The sequence below is a fragment of the Monodon monoceros genome, unplaced genomic scaffold (assembly GCF_005190385.1).
Source record: "Monodon monoceros isolate NGI ecotype Baffin Bay Population unplaced genomic scaffold, NGI_Narwhal_1 Super_Scaffold_5, whole genome shotgun sequence".
Taxonomy (NCBI): Eukaryota; Metazoa; Chordata; class Mammalia; order Artiodactyla; family Monodontidae; genus Monodon; species Monodon monoceros.
In genome coordinates this window covers 45922794-45945912 of record NW_021703782.1, presented here as the reverse complement: position 1 = coordinate 45945912, position 23119 = coordinate 45922794, and the positions used below count along the sequence as shown (strand labels likewise).

The 23119-nt window shown below is 41.3% G+C and overlaps 1 protein-coding gene across 7 annotated transcripts in view; it reads left to right on the top strand.

The window, feature by feature from the left end:
• The window catches only part of ADAMTSL1 (ADAMTS like 1), a 755614-nt gene that overhangs the window by 512381 nt on the left and 220114 nt on the right, over positions 1–23119 (top strand). For all 7 annotated transcript variants that reach the window (XM_029201839.1, XM_029201841.1, XM_029201844.1 and 4 more), the window contains 2 exons: positions 8049–8350; positions 14579–14708. In XM_029201839.1, the coding sequence (XP_029057672.1) occupies positions 8049–8350; positions 14579–14708 (432 nt within the window). The remainder of the gene's footprint in view (positions 1–8048; positions 8351–14578; positions 14709–23119) is intronic.

The following is a 23119-nucleotide window of genomic DNA, read 5'->3' as shown; positions in this document are numbered from 1 at the left end:
TTTTCAGAAAGGTAAAAATCGTGATTTATAAATATAAAATGAGCACTTGTCTAACTTTTTATTTAACTCATGAATTATGACAGAACCAATAAGATGTTAAAACTAGTTCTAATGTGAATTGGATTTAGAAAAGTTTATATTTTCTATCAGACAAAATTATTTGCATTGACATGAACAGAAAAATAAGTTCCGTCACTATGAACGAGAAACATCTACATCATCACTAGCTCTCTGCAAGGAAACTTTCATCTCCATGGAGTTGCAAAATAGACTAGCCAAAGACAGAGACTCACACTGCCATAGAATTTGACAGCCCCTGAAAGTCTGCTAGTAATCTTGTTTGTCCATTTCACAATGACAGTACCCATCTCCTAACAGTGTTATAATGAGCTAATATATAGAAATGCTTAAAACATATCAGTGAACGTTAGCTATTATTGTTGTGGTTGTTGCTGTTATTATATCAAGGTGGTAGTAGTCGAGATGGAGAGAGGTAAATGAATTTCAGATACATTTTTGAGGGAGAATTAATAGAATTTGGGAATCGTTTCAAAGTGAGGAACTAGGGAAAATGAGGAGTCAAGAATAACTCCTGATTTTTCATGTGAGCAATTAGCTACCCAGTTGAATCATTTGCTGTGATGGAGAAGGTTGGAAGAGGAATCGGATGCTAAGAAAGGGAATCAAGAGTTCCATTTTGGACACTTTAAGTTGGAGGTACCTTTGAAATATCCAAGTGAACATGCCACTCAGGAGAGATGTCAATGTGTACCGGCTAAGAGCATGAAACCTTACTAGGTATGTGGCTTATATCTCAGTTTCCTCATCTGTATATTAAATGGAGATAATAATAATTCTTTTCTCATCAGGTTATTGTTAGGATTTAACAACATTTATTTATAAAGCACTTAGAAGTGAGGCTGACACATAAGAAGCACTGCATAATTTTTTGATAAATAGATTGTGTTAAATTAATGTTTATTCCCTCCAAAGAGTAAAATGGCTTGCTATCCCAAATCTTACTTTAAAAAAAAAGTTTCGATATGAAGCTCAGACAAAAGGTATAGACTGGAGGGTAAATACTTAGAAGTTGCCTGTACTTTGGTGGTATTTGAAACCAAGAATCATTGGTGAGCACATCAGAAGACCGCACCAAACTGAGCCTTCAGGCACTGCAATATTTAGAGTTTGAGGAGAGGAGAAGGATCTAGAAAAGGAGCCTGAGAAGGAAGTGACCAGAAAAGAAAAACAAAAACCTGGAAAGCTTGGTGTCATGTAAGTCAAGGAGAAAGTAATTCAAGAAAAGAGGCACGATCAGGTGTGCTGGACGCTACCGGAAACAAGATGACTGAGCACTGGATTTGTCGGGAAGAGAAGACAATGTGGGACCAATACTCTTAAACATTTATTATCAACTGTCTTTTTTCTGGCTTTTCCCTTATTGTTAAAGAAGAACAACATCCCGATGGTCAAGAGGGTCCCTCCTTTAGTAAGATTCCTTCTAATATCTTTTTTTATTTATTTTTTGGCTGCATTGGGTCTTAGTTGTGGCACGTGGAATCTTTCGTTGTGGCGTGCGGGCTCTTCGTTGTGGTGCACAGGCCCCAGAGCACGTGGGCTCTGTAGTTGCAGCACGTGGGCTCTCTAGTTGTGGTGCACAGGCTCAGTGGTTGCGGCACGCGGGCTTAGTTGGGTTCTTAACCGCTGGACCACCCGGGAAGTCCCATCCTTCTAATATCTTGTCTGGAACCATATTAGAGGAAGCTGGGTCAGACCTACAAGATGAGTTTAACAGAGTACTCAAATGTACAAGGTCCTAGGCTTTGAAAGAGCCCAGTCATCTCTGGCTCGTTGGAACTTGGAGAGAACTCTGATCTCCTGCAGCATTTCCTTCTAGTACAGCGTCTCTTTGAAAGGAAAATGTGCTCTTTAATGCAGTCAGCCTTTCTTCCCCCACTTCCAGCACTGAGCATTTCCGCAAGAAAGCCATTGAGGCATTCTTGCCAAGGCCAGGTGCCTCTCAGAGAACCCAAAAGGGCAACACTATCCTGAGAAAAAGAAGTCAACTACTTGGAAAATGCCACTAAATATTGCTGTCCCAGGACTGCCTTAGAATGTTATGGAATTGGGTCCTTCCTTCACATCACTGGCTAGCAGCACTAGACGGGGCAGTCACTGAATTTTTTTTTTTTTCAAATAATTGTATTGGTGACTGTATCAAAATTGTCATTTGTTTTGTCATCTTAATTTCTAGAACCATTCTATTCTTGGTTATGCTACTAGGTACCTTACAGTGCTGAAGACCCTCACAACTCAGGCGCGATACTTAAGGATGTGAGGAACGTATGAAAAAAAGTGGTGCTATTAGATGTTTTGCAGAGTGATGTCCTGGGCACCTTTGCAAAATTTTGCTTGGAGACTTCAATATGCATTTCATAACCAGCATGAATTATTTGCAATTCCAGAGACTTGTAAGCTAACAGCTGCAGTTGAGAAATATTTTCATAATTCCACATTCAGATCAAGTATCCTTGACTAAAAAGCTTTCACAGTAAGTTAGATTCCCATTTATTTGGAATGATTTAGGTGTGGTTCTAAGTGAATGTAGAGGCATATTTTAGATAAGTGTTCTCTCAAAACTTTAATGCTTTAGCTATATATATATATATTAAAAGCTATAGAATTTATTTGTATTTCACACGTTTTTCATGCACTTTCTTCATTTTTTTAATAGTTCTATGAAATTTTATCATGGACATAGATTCATATAACCACCACCACAATCAGGATACAAAACTGTTCCATCATCCCCCCCAAACTCTCACCTACTCTCCCTTTATAACCACTTTTCCCACAAACCAAGCCCCTAGTTGCTACAATGACAAAAGAATTCATAAATAAGTTTGATTTAAGAACCCAATGTCAGTGAATTAGGTGTATATATTCATTAATGAAATTGTCTAGCTTTGTGTTGAAAAGCCAGTGGTTACTTCTCGTACAAACATGAAATGCAAAGCTAGCTATATTTTTAAATAATCATTTTAAGTTTGTCTTAGTATGATGGATTTTTTTTTTTTAGTACGATGGATTTTATAAGTAAATCACTTTAAAACTCCTAGAGTGATGCAGTTAAAGAGTTGCCTGCCCTTTGTAACATTCCAAAGGTTTTTTGTTTGTTTACTAGTTCGGAGGATTTCTTTTTTAAACATCTTTCCTTTTAATTTCATTGAGGGACATTGAATAAATCACTAAGTAGATGAAAGAATGTGTTTCCCTTTCCCTCTCCTAGTTCCTTTCCCACCCAGCAGCAATTATTTTTTTCTCATAGATCCAAATGCCTCTTCGATACAAATGCCCAAATGCCCAGCTAGGTTTAAGTAACTGCACCTTTTCCTAAAGATTTTACTGTCTCAAAGATTGTCCAGAATCAGGAGAAGAACCAACTCTTCAAAACTAAAGAAAAAGAATAGAGAAAGATTGAACTAAAAATAAGATGAGTTAATATGAAACGCCATTTTTACCAATGACGTATGATGAATTGTTTGTCCCCAAATGACATATTTATGTAAAAGACTTTCTGGTTAATTTGGTATAGAATTTCTTAGAGAGTATTTTATTTTTCCAGTATACTCTTCTCCAGATCCCTCTGTGGCCACTGGTTAGGTGAGAAAATTTTAGGAAGGGATAATCATGATTCTCATGTGCATATAAAATAAACATCTGTCAAAGATTGTATTTACCTCATTAATTAATGAAGAAACCAGGAATATGTTACAACCGACTCAAAGGAAATTTAAAAGAACCAAATATATTCAGGCAAATAAGAATACTGAAATGAATTTATAAGTAGATGCAAAATGGGTCTCTCCACAGGACAACCAATTGCATTCCACAAGACAGTCTTCATTTCTATGGGAAAGAATCTCATGATCAATTTCCTGCCGTTTAAAAGTTGTAAAATAATTCACAGTCAATGAAAGATTTTAAAATTTTATAATAACTAGGAACAATGCACTAGACAGAATATTCAGTAATCTTTGGGGTCCCTTTTAAGTTTTTATAATTTTTTTCTACACGCTTCAGTTCATTCCCTCCTCTCCCCTCACCCTAAAATCACCAAAAGAAAGAGGAAAAAGAAATCCACAACCCCTATCAACTTATAACTCAAATGTTATAAGATTGAAAACTAAACAAAAATTAAATATTTCTAATGTGATTTTCTGCAAGTTTCAATTTGCATTTTGAAACTAGAGAATGGGGTGAGGCTCCTAACAGCATCAAAATAACACAACTATAGAGCTACTATATTGTGCTACTCTTATTTTGAATAATCCCAATGATTTTTTTTTTTTTTGAACAAGCACTCATATGAAAGGAGGAGAGAGGAAAGGAAGGGAGAAAAGAAAAATATCAGGCCATGTGTGTATAAAGCTAGAGCTAAGTCTGGCTAATATCTGCAGTAATGTGAGACTAACCAAGAGTGAACTGTTTCTCTTTAGCATCATATTAATAAAGTAATAGTTTTTAATATTTCAGTCCACGCTTCTGACTCCGTAATAGCCACTAATAAACTAAACCACGTTGGGATTTTCCAGGTGAATTTGATTATCACTCTTTTCTATTTCGTAATAGGGACTGTGGTAATACCTCTAATTAAAGGATAAGTATTTTGGTAGTGAAATGAACAATGAATCTTGCAAACAGAAGACCAGAGAGAAACATAAGTTACTTATTTGCCAGGGTTCTGTTCGTTTGTTTGTTTTATCCTGGAGATGGGAAAACTAAATGCAGAAATCATATCAATCATTTCTGAAGCTCAAGCCCACCTTTGAAAGAAATCACTTATCCAAGCCATTCTTCATCCATCTGGCAATAGTGCTGCTAACCAAAAGAATTTTTAAAGTACCCAAATTAAACTTCAGTAACACACTGTACATCAAAACGATTAATATACTGATTTTTAAAAGACACATTAACTCCATTTTAAAGGTCCCACTTTAAAGGTTCTAACTCAGCAAGAACTACTCAAGATGCGTCTTCTAAGCATTGCAGTTAAACCTCCTAGCTCATATGACTGCCCTCTCACTGACCTTGCTTCCTCCCACTTGTGGCCAGAAAGCTCAAGATAGTAAATACAGAGTTGGGAGATCTAGGGATATGGGGGAAGGTTTCACATGAAAAACAGTTATTATTCATTTGGCCGTTTGCACTATTAGATATTTTTCTTTTGAAATACAATCTCCTGCCTTCAGTGAGAGAGAATAGTATATCATCCAGCGTATGCACTAGAGATATTAGGATGACTGCCAAAAGACAGCACCACTTAAAGACCAAATTGTTCTTAATTGGTGTGAACTTGATGAAGACCTAAGGATAGTGGGTTGGGAGATAAGCCAGTAAGGCTGTTTGACACTTGATAAGGTTCTCACTTGGGAGACATAAAGTAGATTAACCCTAAGTATCCCGACAGTCAAAAATACACACACACACCCTCACACACATATTTCTTTACTTTTTTCATTTAGATGCTACTTTAAAGTAAACAAGTCTCAATCATTGCAGTGAGTTCATGGAGCGTCGGTAGCACCCCTTTTCTACTTAGTGTGCTTTTGGTGTATCTTCCCAGTCCTGGAGGGAGAGCAAGTGCAAAGTGATTCATGTTATAGGCAAGGAGAGCTGAGGGTTTCATTTGTGCAGCCTTTATGTCCTAGATTTCATCTGGGACTCACTTTTTATCTAGGAGATAATCCATAAACAAATCAGTTTAGCTACTTGTCATAAGTTTATATATATAGGAAAAAGATGGAAACAGAGGTTATTGCAACAACAAAGCTTCACAAACATGGCCCACAAAGACTAAAATCTTCCTTATCTGGCCCTTTACGGAAAAAGCTATTTGAGCCTTGGTCTCTTGGAATAGTCACTGAAGAGGGCTATTATAGCCGACAGAACAATAATCCCTCCTGTATGGGAAAAGCTAATAGGGTGCCATTCTTTCTGAGATCTTGTCATCTTCTTCATTTGAAAACAAAATTCAGGACCACATTATTAAACAAGCATTATTCATCACTATTGTCAAAGCTGGCCGACTTATCATTTGCTTCTAGGTTTCTCTTATACATAAAATAGTTTGGTATGTATTTTCCTTTCTGTCCACACCTGGGTTGTAAAATTCAGTGCTTGTGTATTTGTTATGATCCTTGTTCCAGGACTCAGGCAGATAGATGTGAATGTGTAATAAGAGGGTTAAAATTATTTCGATTGCAGATTTTGGTTTTATATTCCTAAAAGACTGCTACAGGTAGCGTTATTTAAAGAGGGAAAGACATTTTAATCTTTTAGGATACTGTTTTCCCCACCACGTTCTCTAGGTGCCAGGAGATGGTTAGGAATTCAAAAAAGAAAGAGGGAGGTGACTCTGTGATGAGAATTTCTTGGGAATAATTCTGGGTGATGCTTCTTCCCTCGGGCATCTTCTTGACAAGGTTGTATGTGACCTTCGTTCACCCCTAGGGGATGGCTCTTCAAAGGAAACAAGCCTCAGGCCTTTCCTTTTTTTTTTTTTTTTTTAACATCTTTATTGGAGTATAATTGCTTTGCAATGGTGTGTTAGTTTCTGCTTTACAACAAAATGAATCAGTTATATATATACATATGTTGCCATATCTCTTCCCTCTTGTGTCTCCCTCCCTCCCACCCTCCCTATCCCACCCCTCCAGGCGATCACAAAGCACGGAGCTGATCTCCCTGTGCTATGCTCAGGCCTTTCTTAAAGGGACTCCCTCCATGCCTCAGACACCATGGGTCTGGGTCCCCGGGCCAGTCCCCCTGCTCTGCACACAGCCCAGGCTCGGGCCCAGGCCACATCTTCATTGTGCTTCTTCCAGTTTGAAAACTTGGATTGGTTTCCTGTTAGAATTTCAGTTTCCCTAAACTAGATAGGAACTATTTTCACTTGCTGAGATTTAATGCTATAACCTTCTTATCACTTCTTTCCTTTTCTGCCAAAGTCAAGGTTAAAGAGCCAGGTTTGCATGCCTCCTCAGCATGACTCCCTGTTCAAAAGCAGTAGGATCATGGAAAAGTAATTTTTTTTTTTTTAATTCCAAAGTCCTTTCTCCAGATTATTATACTAACTTTGTGAAAATGTTAGTGGTTCCCTCTGGGCTTTTTTTCTCTAGGCACTTCTCAAGGTCATTGCAGATATGGCCATTGTTGATTAGTGGGAGGAAAAAAGCCTTTTTGGAATTTGGATATTGTCCTACATTCTAGAGAAACTCAGAGAAAAACCAAGTTCTCCCTAATGTGGCTTTTCTCGGTGGGGAGGCGCTGGAGGCTGTTGAACAAACTCGTATGAATGCAGAGCCCCCTCGTTTACTGTGACATGCCTGTGGATTTAAATTTGTAGCAGGGCTTTTCTCTAGGATATAAAAAGAACCGCAGTCCAGACTAATTCAAAGAATGTGTGAGGAACAAGGCTCTGCTCCATTCTTGGAAACTTACAAAAAAACCTCTTTCTCTTTCTGTATATAAATAAATCTTGGGAAGCACATTGAGCAGAAAAGCAAAGAAAGTTACAGAACCTGAAATTCAGACTAAAAACAAAACAAAAAAATACTTCCTTAAATATCTCTGAGGGCTGATTTTGTTAGAGTTTTTCGTATTAGTATTACTCTGCTGGAAGAATAGCCGGCATCTGCAGGAGGCACAAGTGCTGGGATTTAGATCGATAGAGAAGAAACCAATTCCCTGCTCCAAAGAGCTACCACTGTGGGTGCAAAGCAGGGAGAAAGCAGGTGGTCTGTGGCTGGAATGTTTTCCAGCTGGGGGTTCATATGACACTCACGAAGAAACCAATCCAGAAACAGTGGCAAGTGAGCTCATGAACTACACCGAAGCGCCCAGCACAGGACAGGGTGGCTGAGCCCTGATCACATCCTGGGACGGCACTGGGCCACGGTGGCAGATGGGATGAGGACCCTCCCAGTACCCGCGGTCTCCTGTTTGGGGCTTCTCATCCTGTCCTCTTGTTTGCTTGCGGACTGCAGGTTCATCCCAGAGGCCTGGTCGGCCTGCACGGTCACCTGTGGTGTGGGGACCCAGGTGCGAATAGTCCGGTGCCAGGTGCTCCTGTCTTTCTCTCAGTCCGTGGCCGACCTGCCCGTTGACGAATGTGAAGGGCCCAAGCCGGCATCGCAGCGCCCCTGCTACGCAGGACCCTGCAACGAGGAGGTTCCTGAGTTTAACCCGGAAGAGACGGGTGGCCTCTTCGGTGGCCTGCAGGATTTTGACCAGCTCTACGACTGGGAGTATGAGGGCTTCACCAAGTGCTCCGAGTCATGTGGAGGAGGTAAGAAGGGGGATCTGGCTCAGATCCTTGCCACCGTCTTGTCCTTTTTCTGTAACTTCTCTCTCTGCGTGCAACTGTGTCACGTGATTGCCTCTAGTCCAAGAATGATAAGTAGGGGGAGGAAGCCATTCTAAATGTAAAGCGGACTGAATGAAACACAGATGTATTTCTCTTTGGGCTTGAGCAGCTTTTTAGACTGTCAGCTATGAGTAGCCATCACAAGTAATGCTTTTACTTTTAGTTGTCATTCTGACATTTTGCAATATATCTTAGCATATCTGACTGAGAAACAAAGTTGACACTGACCTGGCAGTGCTCTCAACATTTACTTTTATTTATCTATGCCCTTGCCTCTGTGCATGTGGTATGAACCAAGACCCAAGATGACAAGCAGTCTGCTGTTCCCAAGGACAGGGTACAGCCAATCTGATTTACTCAGCTGATTCCCAAAGTAATATCTATTGACAAAGGGAAAGGGTGTATAAGGGCAATTATAACACTGTGGTTACCTAGAACTGGAAAGAATTTAAAGAATCCTGACCCCACTGCCATTTTATAGATGAGAAAACTGAGATACAGAGAAGCTGAGTGACTTTTTCAAGATCACACAGCTAGTGAGTGACATTTGGGACTAGGCCTGCTGTTCATTTCTCTGTCAAGGGTCTTTTCATCATACCTCACTTCTTTAAGCACTTAGAGAGTTCCTGAAGCTTTCTCATTGAATGAATATTATTTAAATAATGTTCAATGTTTCCATGTATATTGACCTGGTTCTCTTAGGTCTAGTTCATGGTGATAACGGATTCAGTGATTTTTCTATTTCAGGTGTTAGTAATGGAACTATAGTGGGAGAAGAAGGCATTTTAAATCAACAATCAATTCTTTAAGATTACGATCTTTTGTACCACTGTAGAAAATGCATTAGATGCATGTCAACACTATCTCCCGTGTCTACTCCCAAGAGAGATTTTGATAGGTGAGGAAACGCTAGCTGATTTCCCATCAAATCCCTGTCACTGGCTATCAGTAACCCCTGTTGTCACATTGAGGATCTGCATTCCCAGCAAAGTTTCTTACTTAATTGGTATAAAAATATCTATATTAAAATTATTTCCCCAAACTGTTTTCTAAACCATGACATTTTGGAAACTCTTTTATAAAAGCATCTTTTCTCATTACTGGGAATGTCAGAATACATGTGCCCAAATTGTTCATGCGTAGTTGAAAAGGAATGGAACAAGTACGAGCAGAGAAATCAATTTTCTCCATTAGGTCGCTTCGTAAGCATTTAATAGTCTTGACCTTGAGGTTCTCGTTTTGTTTCTAAGCCTTCCAATTTCAAACCATGGAGTTCTTAAGTGTTTTCATGGAGAGCCTATTATTTTAAAACCTAGAATTTTCCATCTGATTCTGGAAGACAGTTTCTTGGAACTCCGCTAATCCATGTCCTGTGGTGCCCTCCACTCACAATGAGGACATCTTTTCTTCCATGCTTAATGAGGGAGAAGTATTAACTAAGCTTTGGTGATCTCTGAGCCCCAGCAGGAGCTCAGAGGCCAGGTGGAAAGGACACAGCAGTGGCTACAGTTGCTTCTTTCCAACATAGTGAATGACTCAAGAGTTCAGATGGTGTGTGTTTATCTCCACTTTCCATGATCATATCTCCAATTTCCATGATCACCTGAATTGAACAATCACGATCTTTAGTCTAAAATGAATGTGCTTTGAAAACGATTATTTATGATCTCTCAGTTATGATTCTCAGCTATAAGTCAAGCCATGAACTTTATGAGCAGATGGTAAAAATGATGCTGTAATGGAATATATAAATGACCAGATACCTTTATCTTTAAGATTCTAACCATTCTGCTGATCAACCAGGGGTAAAAAATTCAAAGCGTAGAGAGTATGTGGAAAGTTTTTCATTTAAAAGGTTTTCAGAAGCTATTGATCTGGAAATAAGATTTGTATATTTCATACACAAATGATGTCGGCTTGTAGGAACTGAGCATCTTTGTATAACATAAAGTGTACATCATTTATATCCAGTTAGGTCTTTATCTGTCAACAACTGTGCACACTTACCTACGGTTGTGTCACTGTGCCAAGGTAATATATCTAAGCCTAAAATGTTAAAAGTTGAAAATTCCAAAGTGGTGAAAACATGCTCGGGTCACATGGTCCATATGATGCCCAGACACACTAAAAAATTATTTTGGTATACGGGATATGTATATTTTGAAGTCATTGTTTGGCAGTAACATTTTATGGTACTACCAACGTTGATCTTTCACTAAGATATAACCCACAAGGTTGAAGATATTTTTAATCATTCCTGCTGAAGCCAATCAAAAATCTGCAGGATTAACACATCGATTTTAAATCAATTTGGGGTTATAAGACCAGTCTAGCTAATTTTATTGTTTTTGCAACCTCAAGAGATGAAATTGGATAGACACAAAAGTAACCTTTCACCTAGCAGAGGTAGCAACCAGAAGGAACTAGTTAGTAATTTAGGCTCTAGTTGGTGGCTGCGTTTCCCCAAGCTGTCATCAAATATCATGTAACAACTTTGCTATTCTGGGAGATATAAACACTGAAAATCCCATTTTCTGGAAGATTGAAAGTGAGCCTAACCTGTTCAGATCTGTGTCCTGTTGTCTCACTAACATCTCCTGGTTATATTTTAATTTTCCATATGTGAACGGATAGGTGTAGTCAAGGAGAGTAGGTTTGAACGTGAACAGCTTTATTGACCTCCTAGATGGTAAAATTGACATTAAAATCTAGCCGAAGGGGCTTCCCTGGTGGCGCAGTGGTTGAGGGTCCGCCTGCCGATGCAGGGGACATGGTTTCGTGCCCCGGTCCGGGAAGATCCCACATGCCGCCGGAGCGGCTGGGCCCGTGAGCCATGGCCGCTGAGCCTGCGCGTCCGGAGCCTGTGCTCCGCAACGGGAGAGGCCACAACAGTGAGAGGCCCGCGTACCGCAAAAAAAAAAAAAAAAAAATCTAGCCGAAGGAAAACTTGAAATTGATTTCAGCAAGTATAAAAGGTGAAATCCTGTGCATCTTGCTCCCTTTTCCTTATGAGTCTTCTCCTTTTGCTTCTGTCAAGAAAGGAAAACTCAGAATCGGAAAGGACCGTACATACACGTGTGTTCTGTGTTGGTTTAAAACGTCCTTCTCAGTGCAAAAATTAGCCCATTTGGGAAGTAGCACAGACTTGATGAGCTAACTTCTCACATCCCGGCCCGACTGCCCTGAGTCCAGTGTACTGTGAACTGACAGGTGAAGTCTTCACACGTCTTCCCTCTCCAGCTTCCCACACCGCCATGCCAGGGCTGCTCCCTCACGCCACGTTGCTTCCTCCAGGCCCCCATTCCTTCCCACCGCCCCTTGGCCCAGATTGCACGCTCTGCTTTGGAATGCCCTGCCCTTTAGGCATCTCATTCATTAATGCCACAAAAATTTCTTGTGTGTTGACCACAGGGCTGGTCCCAGATCCTCCTTCATTACGACGGAGCTCTGCCCTTAGCCTCCCGCACCCCCCATCTAGGAATGCTATGACAACTGACCCTGAATGCAGTGTTGCGGAGGCCGAGGGCATACTTCTAGAAGACGTTAGATTAGAAGGTAGTAATTCTAGAACGCTCCTTAATCTCAGCATTTAACCAACCCGAAGGTGACTTTTATCCTGAGCTAGGATTATTGGCTGGGGTCATGTAAATGTGTTCTACGTATCTCAGAAGATTACTGATGTCATTTTAGAAACTTTAACCCTTGCAGTCCCATTCCATGCAGTCCTGAAAGGACCTCAGTTCTGTAAACAAGGATTTCACAAAGTGGAAACAGGTCACATTACTCATACACCCCCAATACATGCCCTGCCCCAAGCAAGCCTTTTCAAGTAAGGCAGGTGACAAAAGCCCTGTGGTCACTTCCTGCCTCAGGGATTGCCAACTCAAATTCATAAGCTTTTCAATAGCTGACTAAAGCCAAAATATATTTTATTTTAGAGTAACGTTTAGAATCTCTGGAATACTACCAGGTAGACAAATGAATTGAAACCTTAATTTCAAACAGAATCACAGCTCTAGATTCTGTATGGAACAGTTCGCCTCATCTAGCGCCTTGTCATCATGACCTTAATAATGCCAGACTCTTCTGGTGGGAAGTATCAATGAAGATATCAACAATTTCTTGTGAAGTGTTTTGCTATATCATCATACCATGAATTTCAAGTGGCTCACTCCAGCTGCAACCAAGAGGACACCCTGGAGTCAGCATTCCAGAATATGATGGAATATCTTGAATGTCTAGCATAAATCTCAAATGCTTCACCCTGAACTGGCCGTGATATATTTAAATTAAATTTTTGAAGCTCGTAAAAGGCTTAGAAAAAAGAAAGCTGACAGGGAAAATATTGTGACTGATTTTTTTTTTTTTTTTTTTTTAGTGTTTGATTTGTCAGACTTCCTAGGAAAAAAGAAAGGTGATTCTGATTCAGGCTTTAAAATGTCACTTTTTAAATGGTGGCTTGCTGAGTGACCTCTCGAAGTCAGTGTAACGTCACCTTGGAAAGCATTATCCTATTGATTGGGGTGATAACTTCTTGGGGAAACACAGGGTAGATAGGAGGAGGGAAGCGACAGGGCTGAGAAGTGATAGGTCTGTCGTGCTATATTAGGTACTATCTGAAGAAGCAATGCAGAAGATTTTAAAAAGAAAATGTATGTGTATTTATATATAAAACTATTATATGGATTGTCACATACTCTGCTATAACTGCATACAAATATTTAACAACACATAGGTACATTTAGATGTACATATCTTTGTATATATAGCTATGAGTGACTGAAAGCAAATTATCAGGAATGTCCTGTCTCTCTTCTTCTTTAAACTGAATTCTGCTGAGATGATTCCAGACAAATGTCTAGTTTATTCCTGAAGATCTCCAGCAGATGTAACATCCTCTTAGTATTTTTGAATGTTAGCGTTGTCAGTCATTAAAGCTCCAGTGCTAAGGCACAGCCACTACAGTTTCACCATTTATCAACTGTATGACCTTGACAAGTTTTTTCACCCTTCTAAGCCTCAGTTTTCTTATCTGTAAAATGGGGATAAAAGCGGTGCTTGCCTCATGGAGTTGTTGAGAGGATTGAATGGGGCACGTCAGGACCCTAGCCTCAATTCTTGGCTAATAATGTTCACTCAGAGGATTTTTGCTACTGCTTTTATGACTGGGAGGCAGGATGAAATGTCTGGATATTACATTAAATTTAATATAATTTAACGATATTCAATTCATTTGCCCAAATTAAAGGTCCATTCATGATAAAAACTCTCAACAAAGCGAGTATAGAGGGAATGTACCTCAACATAATAAAGGCCGTATATGACAAGCCCACAGCTAACATCATACAAAACGGTGAAAAACTGAAAGCTTTTCCTCTAAGATCAGAAACAAGACAAGGATGTCTATTATATCTGGACACATGGTTACATGTGTCCCTGTCCCATGAAAGTCTCCATGAGAGATCCTACACCCCACCTTGGAAGAGCCGCCAAGTAACCGTACGCCAGTCGCTCCTCAAACTCCTGTTTTACTAGGTCTGTAGTTAGGGGCATGTGGGTGGCAGTGGGAACATTGTCTTCCATGGATGTCACTCGTCATTGGGCATCTTGTTCTCTTTCGTTGTTCCAACTTGCCAAGCTGCTCTAGGTCACTAAAGAACTGAACCCAAATCAGAAGGAAAGCAGCAAAGCCCTAGATGCAAGGCCCCAGAAGCACAGCAATTTACAGAATGCTGGACGTTCAAACACGGCTCTGGGCCTGCCTTCCCGATACCGTCATCTCCTGTTGATTAGAATACAGTGTGTGAAGGTCTCGGGGTCATTGCTTTGGTCAACCTGCTCTCCTTCTGCTTTAAATTATCCTGTTTCAGCACTGGCGGGTGCATAGCCGGGTGGCATCTTTTTAAGCGTTTCAGCAGTGCTGGGAGCAGCCTCCCCACTTTGGCGGAGTTGCCCTCCTTAAGGGGCACAAACTTCTGAGTGCTTTCTCCAGACGGCTTGATGCCTGACGAGATGGGCAGCCCCGGACTCTCAACTGCCTGACACGCAGCGAGTCCTCTCAGTCGCAGAGACCTCCCACCAGCTGCCCTGTCTACACTTGCTCACCGCCCACACGCCCACTCTGGCCTTGACAGTGTGATCTGTACACAGGTGTCCAGGAGGCGGTGGTGATCTGCCTGAACAAACAGACACGGGAGCCCGCGGATGAGAACCTGTGCGTGACCAGCCAGCGGCCGCCCCAGCTCCTGAAATCCTGCAGTTTGGATCCCTGCCCGGCAAGGTAAGAGGCGCACTGGCCGCCCTGCTGCCCAGGAGCATGTTCAGAACGGGGTACGTCTGTCCATGGGCAAGACCAGAACGCTTATTGTTACCCAGTGTTTTGAAAACCAATTAGCGTCGGTTCAAACTTTTAGTCAAATCCACTTGAATTTAATTGAAACCAGGGCTTTGGAATTCCAGCCCAGTGGTCCGGGGTGCAGAAGCTCATGCTCCGTGCACTGAAGCAAAGCCCCGTGGTGTGGCTGGTATGTGCACAGGCCCCACTGCTGCTTTCTCCTGGAGGGAATGAGAACTGACTACAGGCTTTACGGTCTCTGCCACCTTTCAGCCTGTGCCCCGAGCCCTCCCACCCTGGTAACAGATTGGCTTGCGGATTGCAGGAACTGAAGGATCTGGGTGGTATAACTGACCCACCATGAAATCTGTATGCACACACAGCATGCGGATTCATTATAGCATGATCGGTGGTGTGCATCTGTCATTCCACATGCATAAAATCAATTAGAGCATATCATTGTTCAGCCCTGCCTGGGTCTCATTATTATCCAACCTTGAGTCTTAGTTCATCAATCCAGTCACTGCTTCAGCCTACGCAATGTTATGGGGTCTTGAGAGACTTTCCTTCATACACGTGTTTGGAGCAAGTCTCTGTAGAAGCTAAACCATCTCATCTATGATTCTGGTTTCAAAGGGGAGACATTTAAAGAACCAAAGCCAGACTTTCAAGTCTGCTGATGGGCTGAAGAATGTTCCCGGATCATGTCCTACATACGGAGAGGGTTGCTATTTCTGAAGGATATTTCTTCTGTTTCTGCAAGGTATCACGTGAGAAGCAATGTGTTGCCTACAGGAATTAACGATAGTTTTCTGGTCAGGCTAATGCTGCCTGTCTTACTTCTCAGCCAACTAGATGCCTTTCTCGGGGACTTAGAGGATACAGACTGCAGGCCTCCTCGGATCATCTCAGGGCACCATCCCACAGTGACACTCTCCTGCTCATCACCAGAGTTATTCTGTATATTAGTCTGAAGGGTGGGCCTGGCTTCCCTCTTCAAGTGCAGAAGTGACGAGGGCCACTAGTGCCATATTCTCCAAGGCAACCAGAAAATCAGTTAGCCACTGCTTGGAGCGCTACCCCACCCATGGGAGTAACAGCGTAAAATAGAGTCAAGAGCTGGGCCAAGAAAAACCTAGATCCAGCGCATAGAATATTGAAACACCTCTTTTTCTATCCCTGTGCACATCTCTGTCCTGACCTCACTGTTTATCAGCGAGTCTAAGACCTTGCTGCATGGGCAAGGGATCCAAACCCCTCCATTTGACTGCAGTCTCCTTAATAGGAAGCAGCAGAAGGCGTACAGCAGGGACAGCCTGCAAGGGCCTTGGCTGGCAGGTCAGGAAGCCTGGCCTCTCATCCTAGCTCGGCCACCCACTAGCTGTGTGACATTGGGCAAGACGTCTGCCCCTTCTGTTTCCATATCTGCAAAATAAATTAGCTGCACGAGATAATCTGAGGTCACCACGTCCTGCTCCGGTAATCCCACAGCTCTTCATGGCTCTGTAGGCAGGAGCGTCGGACTGCTGTTACTGCTGCTTTGTGCTAATGATTGATATCATTTCTGTTCTACTTATTTACCGTCACTTTAAAAGCAAGCATGAGGGTCTTTCTAACCACATTCCAGTGGTGTAATGACATCCAAATGCTGTGATGAGCTGAGGCATGGCCGAGGAGTCAGTACCTGGGACAGACTGCACATCTTCTGGGACTTACAACCCCTAAACCCCTCCCTTCCTGGGGCAGCAGAAGGAGTAGGACACAAGACGTTACTTCCCACCCTCCAAGTACTGATTATGGTTAAATTAGATAAGCTTAATTTACAACCTTTTTATTGTCTCCAGGACAAGGACTCTTTTGGACTTAACGTTATTGCATTTGCTCCAGGTCAACTCAGTGCTTTAATGTCCACCAGCGAACCGTCAGACTGACAGGCTGGATGTCCTACTGCACGCAGGCATGGTTTTCCTGGGCCAACTATACGTAGCTGAGTGTTTGTCGAATGATGCTAATTGAAACAACTAAGGGGGCCAAAGTGGCCTGATGTGACTCACTCTCTTTACCTCCCATCCAAGAGCCCAAACAGAGTTTCATCTTAAAAATGAGAAGTGTATAGAGGTGCATCTCCTGTGGAATATTTCAGTCTGACATCGGGGAAAATCCCTCCTTTGGAATGTTGATGTCGGATGTGTATGAAAGAGAAAATGTATTAGTAGGAGCATGGCAGTGCGTCGTTTTCCCAAGCACCTTCTATTCATTTGGGACTAATTTAAATCTTTAATTCACAATTCTTATTGTACGTGGATCAGTGTTCCCTGCACATTTTCAGTGATCCCTGTATTCCCTGATGGGCTGCCAGTTTAAAAAAAACCATAGCATTTTCTGTGGGATATACAGAAGTGATGTTCTGAGTCTTGGTCACTGGGCTTATGTCTCTAAGAGGTGGCACTGGTTAAGAGAAGTAGCTTTTCCAGGAAGTTATTTGTCTTACTGAACACCAAAGGAAGCTGCTTTTCTTCTTGTGTGTGATATCAGATCACACAGAGAACACCAAAGACGCTAGAGGGAACGTCCTATCTGGGCAGTCTTTCTGAGATGAAACTCACCTTCTGATTTCCTCTGTGTGATCGACAGAGCTGGTATCAGAAGCACATGTCCAACTTTCACCAGGTTCAGGCAGATACATTCTCATGCCTGGCTGTTCACAGCAGGAAGGCCGTGTTCTCAAACAGGAGGTATTTTGATTGTACCAATTTGTGTGTGCACATGGACTGCCTGCATTTTCTAGGACACGTAAAAAAATAGTAGTTGTCTATTGGAGAGGACTAGATTTTTTTAATGCAGATTTAATTTTTTATTGAAGTATAGTCAATTTACAATGTTATGTTAGTTTCAAGTATATAGCAAAATGATTCAGTTTTATGTATATATATAATATATATACACACACACACACACACACATATATATACGTATTCTTTTCCAGAGTCTTTTCCATTATAGGTTACTACAAGATTTGAGTATAGGTCCTTGTTGTTTATTTTATATATAGTAGTGTGTATCTCTATTTTCTATATAGTAGTGTGTATATATTAACCCCAAGCTCCCAATTTATCCCCGCCCCCGCATTCCTCCTTTGGTAACCATTAGTTTGTCTTCTATGTCTGTGAGTCTATTTCTGTTCTGTAAATAAGTTTGTTTGTATCGCTTTTTAGATTCCACACGTAGGTGACATCATATGATATTTGTCTTTGTCTGACTTACTTCACTTTGTATGATAATCTCTAGGTCCACCCATGTTGCTGCAAATAGCATCATTTCATTCTTTTATATGGCTGAGTAATATTCCATTGTATATATGTACCACATCTTCTTTATCCATTCATCTGTCAGTGGACATAGGTTGCTTCTGTGTCTTGGCTATCATAAATAGTCCTGCTATGAACGCTGGGGTGTGTCTATCTTTTCGAATTAGAGTTTTCTCCAGATACGTGCCCAGTAGTGGGATTTCTGGGTCATATGGTAGTTCTATGTTTAGTTTTTTAAGGAACCTCCAGACTGTTCTCCATAGTGGCTGCACCAATTTACATTCCCACCAACAGTGTAGGAGGGTTCCCTTTTCTCCACACCCTCTCCAGTATCTATTATTTGTAGACTTTATAATGGTGGCCATTCTGACCAGCGTGAGGTGGTACCTCACTGTAGTTTGGGTTTGTATTTTATAATGAGAGATATTGACCATCTTTTCATGTGCCTGTTGGCCATCTGTATGGAAGAGGACTAGATTTTAAAGTCCTTGCTGTCAGCTTTATGTCTTAATCCTCCTCTCTATCCACCTAGCGCCTAGCATACTGTCTGACACGAAGTAGGTGCTTATTAAGTGCTTATTGAATAAAAGAGTATAAGGACTATAGGGTCAAATTTTTTCCATAGCAAAATGCTTCAACCCTAATAAGTGTGCTCTCTCCCCTCCATCCTTCTTATCCTGTCCCTCCCACCCAACAGATGGTGCTGAAAATGTTATTATTAGAGTCTCTTCTTTATGTTTAAGGCTTTACGTATCAATTTAAAACATAAATAGCCTTAAGATAAATAACCCTTTATGTTAGCAGCCATGTATGGCAAAGTATCCTCGGAGTAAGAATAGGAAGACAAGCTTTTATCAGAGGGGAGAGTGGACACCCAGGGAGGGGTTTGATTGTCGGGAGCATTGGAAGGTAGTACAGCGAGGCCAGGTATTAATCCCTTAACGACCTGGCCTACCATTGGCCAGAAGAAATTAGGACCATGTTTGCTTATGAGCTGACAATTGTGAGAATTTTGCATCCAAGTTGATAGCAAAGAAGGTATCAGTACGCGGAAGAAAAATTATTTTAGGTGCCTTTATCACCCTCTGAGTAATCTGCATCTAGAAGCCCCCCAACCCTGCCCACCTTCACTGGTGGGTTAGATCCATGTAAGGGAAGAAATATCCAAAAAGGAGCTAAGATCAGTCATTAGGAAAGTGGTCAGCCTCCTGTTTCTACTTTAAAAACTAAGTATTGGAGTTCTACACGTGACACATGAATATTCTCATTCTTTGACACTCAGGCACAGCAGAAGTTGTGAAGAAAGAAAGGCACATTCTCCCCTTTCACCACCACGCTCTACAGCTCCACACCCTTCTTCTCCCACAGAAAATCACTGTTAATGGTTCGGTACTTTTCCCGACCTTTTCCCATGCATTTGTATATATACATGAACATATACAAATGTATAAGATTTTCTTCCCTTTGTAAATGAGATCGGATTATGCATATTGTTTGGGAACTTGATTTTTCCCTTAGTAACATGCACTAGACATCTTCCCCGTCCCTGAGACCACCAAAATAAAAACCCGCGGGTAGATTAAGACCTGTGTTCAAATCCTGCTCTGTCACGTTTAGCTATGTGACCTTCGAGAGCTCATACTCCTTTTCGGATCCTCAGATTCTTCATCTCTAAAATAGGATCATGGTAGACACTTAGAAAAATTAATTCTCTTCTCCTTCCCCTTTCATTTTTGCTGAGAAATATTTTTAGTTTGTATTCAGGACTTCAATTTGATTCAATTTTCTCTTTTATTCAACTACGTCTTAGTAATTAAGCTTTACTGACCATCTCCCTGGTTTATAATAGCTATGACACGAGCAGCCGAGGAAAGCCAGAAAGCAGTCCCTTAAAAGAAAAAAAAAAAAAAGGAGTCTGACTGTTATTAATTATAAACATTTGATAGCTCGGCCAGCGTGTGTTGAAAAGATTTGGTAAACGTACGTGGAGGAGGGGAAAGAAGTACGCAATGAAAGCCAGATGGCTGAAACTGAAGGAAATTCCAGGCAATTTCTGTAGCTTTGTTCTAACATACTTTTTAAACTAAACTTTTATTTCTCTGCAACAGAGAACAGCTGAGTGGTGCAGAATAGATAAACAGTGAAGGGGGGGGAAGAAGCCCATAATTCCAGGAATAGTACTTGGTTTCTGCCCCCCACCCCAATCCCATTCCCTTTTCTCCGACCTAGGGTGGTTCCTAGGACCAGCAAGAACTATAAAAGAAGTTTGAGGATCCCTATCTGAAACGAGAAAGTTAAGGAAAAACATCTTAAAGATCACAGAGTGTCCTCTTTAAAAGCAAACTGCAGAATGCCTGTTTTATTGTACACTAACAAAACCCATGCAGACCAGCAGCAAATGATTTCCAATTCCGAATTTTCTTTTATATTAGCCTAAAATGGCCACAGCAGAAGGTGTTGCCCTTTTACACGACCGTGTTTTAATTTACTTGATGGAGCTTTCAAAGCTTTACAGGAACCGACCCCTTTGACAACTTGTTTTAAGGGTTACCGTTTCAACATGCTCTCTAAATATTGGTTTATCTTTTGCTGGGTTCCCAAAGTTTCCATATGCTGCCTTTTGTCCATGCTAACTTTTAAGTGCTCAAAGGAAAAGCACACCAAAGCTCACTGACGTCCACAGAAATTGAGTCCAGATTTGGAGGCCGTGTTCAGACGTCCTTAGAAATCTAATACTACTACTATTGTCATCCTCTTTGGTAAATCCAGATGCATAATTATACTGTCTCTCTCTTTTCTTCCACTGATGGACAGAAGAACCTGCCAAGACCTGTTCCTTAACAGCTGGGCCTGATTGGCTCAGTGGCAGCCTCTGCTATTTCTCTACCCAGGAATGTGCTGGCCTAGTGATCAGAATTGTCCCCAGCAGCATTTTGACATCAACAAGGGTAACCATCACATGTATGCTTGCCTTGGGGCTTAAATCTTCATTTCTCCTAATGAGAGCCCTCTCCATGGTTACACATCACCTGTTATATCAACCGCAGACCTCTGTGAAATGAGCTTTGCTGCTATTAGAAGTTACCAGCATAGGTTTAGCTGTCGCATGAATCTGGGGTAAAAATCAAGGGATTGGATCTACCTTCTCATCATGTCACTTGATGAGGGAAGCTTTCCTTGTTTCTTAACATCGATGTGGTTGGACAGCCTTTTAGACCGCATAATTCTGCCTGGACTCTGGCAAAGTCGTCATACAAACCATTGACTGAAATTAACCTTCTGCACAACAAAAAACACGGCAGAAAGTGTTTTACATCTCGATTCAGTAAAACATAAAAATGCACTGGGCATCTCCATGCACAGCAGTCTGCTTGTATTTGGTCCTCAGAAATGACTAGAAGACAAAACCTGTTCTAACGGAGTTACCAGCTATCGGAGGAAGATTTCAAAACAGTAACTTCTGTGAGTGAGGCAAGCGCAAGCTTCTGCGGGAGCGTGAGGCTGAGGGGAAGGCTTCCTGGCGGAGGTGACGCCTGTGCTGAATCATAACGCATAAGCAGGAGTTACCCAGGTGAAGAAGGGAGAGGAGAGATGTTACAGGCATAACGAAAAACATGGACACAAAGGAAAGGACAAGAAATGGAAGCTAGTGTTAGAGGGTGGGCAGGGACCAGCTGCAGGATAGCCCAGTACGCCAAGTTAAGTTGTTTGGACTTTACGTCCTATAGGCAATGGAGAGCCATTAAGGGGAGTTAAACAGGGGGGTGGAACAGTCAGATTTGCTTGGAGAAAGATGACTCTGGCTGCTCATCCAACAGAGCTAAAGTAGTAACAGCGGCTAGCTTTTATTGCCTCATAGGCATCTGCTCTTTTTCTCATGCAGTGTCTCAAATACTCTGTGTATCCTACACCATTCTATTTTCAGTGAAATTAATAAAGACCTCTTGTCCTAGGTATGTTAACAGTTTGTATGCCTCCACATTCAACCCAGGATGATGTGGACTCAGCCCATCCACCTGGCAGGAGGATAGAGCTCCAAGGAAGGGTATCACAAAGGAAGGAATGAGAGGTGTGGCTCAATGATCCCTGAGGCCCTTCCAGTTCTGACATTTTGTGGTTCCTTGAAGGTTCTGATAATTATCCACAGAACTGAAGCTTTTCAAGAAAGAAAGAAAAGGTGAATTATATTAGGAAAATACCTTGAGTCAAATTTAAGTCCCCAAGACAAAGCACCTCTGTAAGTCACAAAACAGGAACTGGCTTTAACTATAAATTAAGAAGCCGTGAGAAGTCTACAGGGGACAAGACTTATATTTCCATAAGAAAAATGTAGGTGAGAGCTTTCAGGCAGCAAGGATGGTGAAACACTGAAATGATGAACATTTTTAGAATACCTTAATATTGTTTGTCCGTATGTAAAAGGATACAAAACGTTCTTCATCCCTGGATTTAGAATTTTACAGTGCTCTTTACTATAATGCCTTATAACTAGAACGTGTCTTCATTCAACCTCCATTGAACAAATATTTATTGAACGACTACTTTGTGCCGGGCATTGTGCTGGGGATATAGGGGTGAACAAACCCACCTTGTTCCCTGAAACAGGTAAAGCCAGAGTTTGGGGAATGGTCCTGGAGAAGCCATTACATTTTTTTAATCTTGAGTACTACCCTCCTAAGTATAGTTATTAAACTAAACAACCTCCTGCATTCTTCACTGCTTTAAGAGCTGACATATCTGTACCAGTCATCAATCCCATTGCTCATAAGCACGATGGTGATGGAAATATCACCACCAGGTAGCTTTCTGCTATGGGTATGGTGATGAAACATTGGAGTTTTACAGTTCACAAACCTTCTAGCTTACAAATCTATCAGCAGAAGTAGAGTGGAGACTCCCAAAGTAAATCTTGTCTACTATATATATATATTTTTTTTTTTTTTTTTTTTTTTTGCCTTTCCCTATAATCCAGTGTTTCTAACGTACCGAAGTAACGATTTAAAGTCAAGCAATGATTCAGCCAAAGCTTTGAAATGGGAATTATTGCTG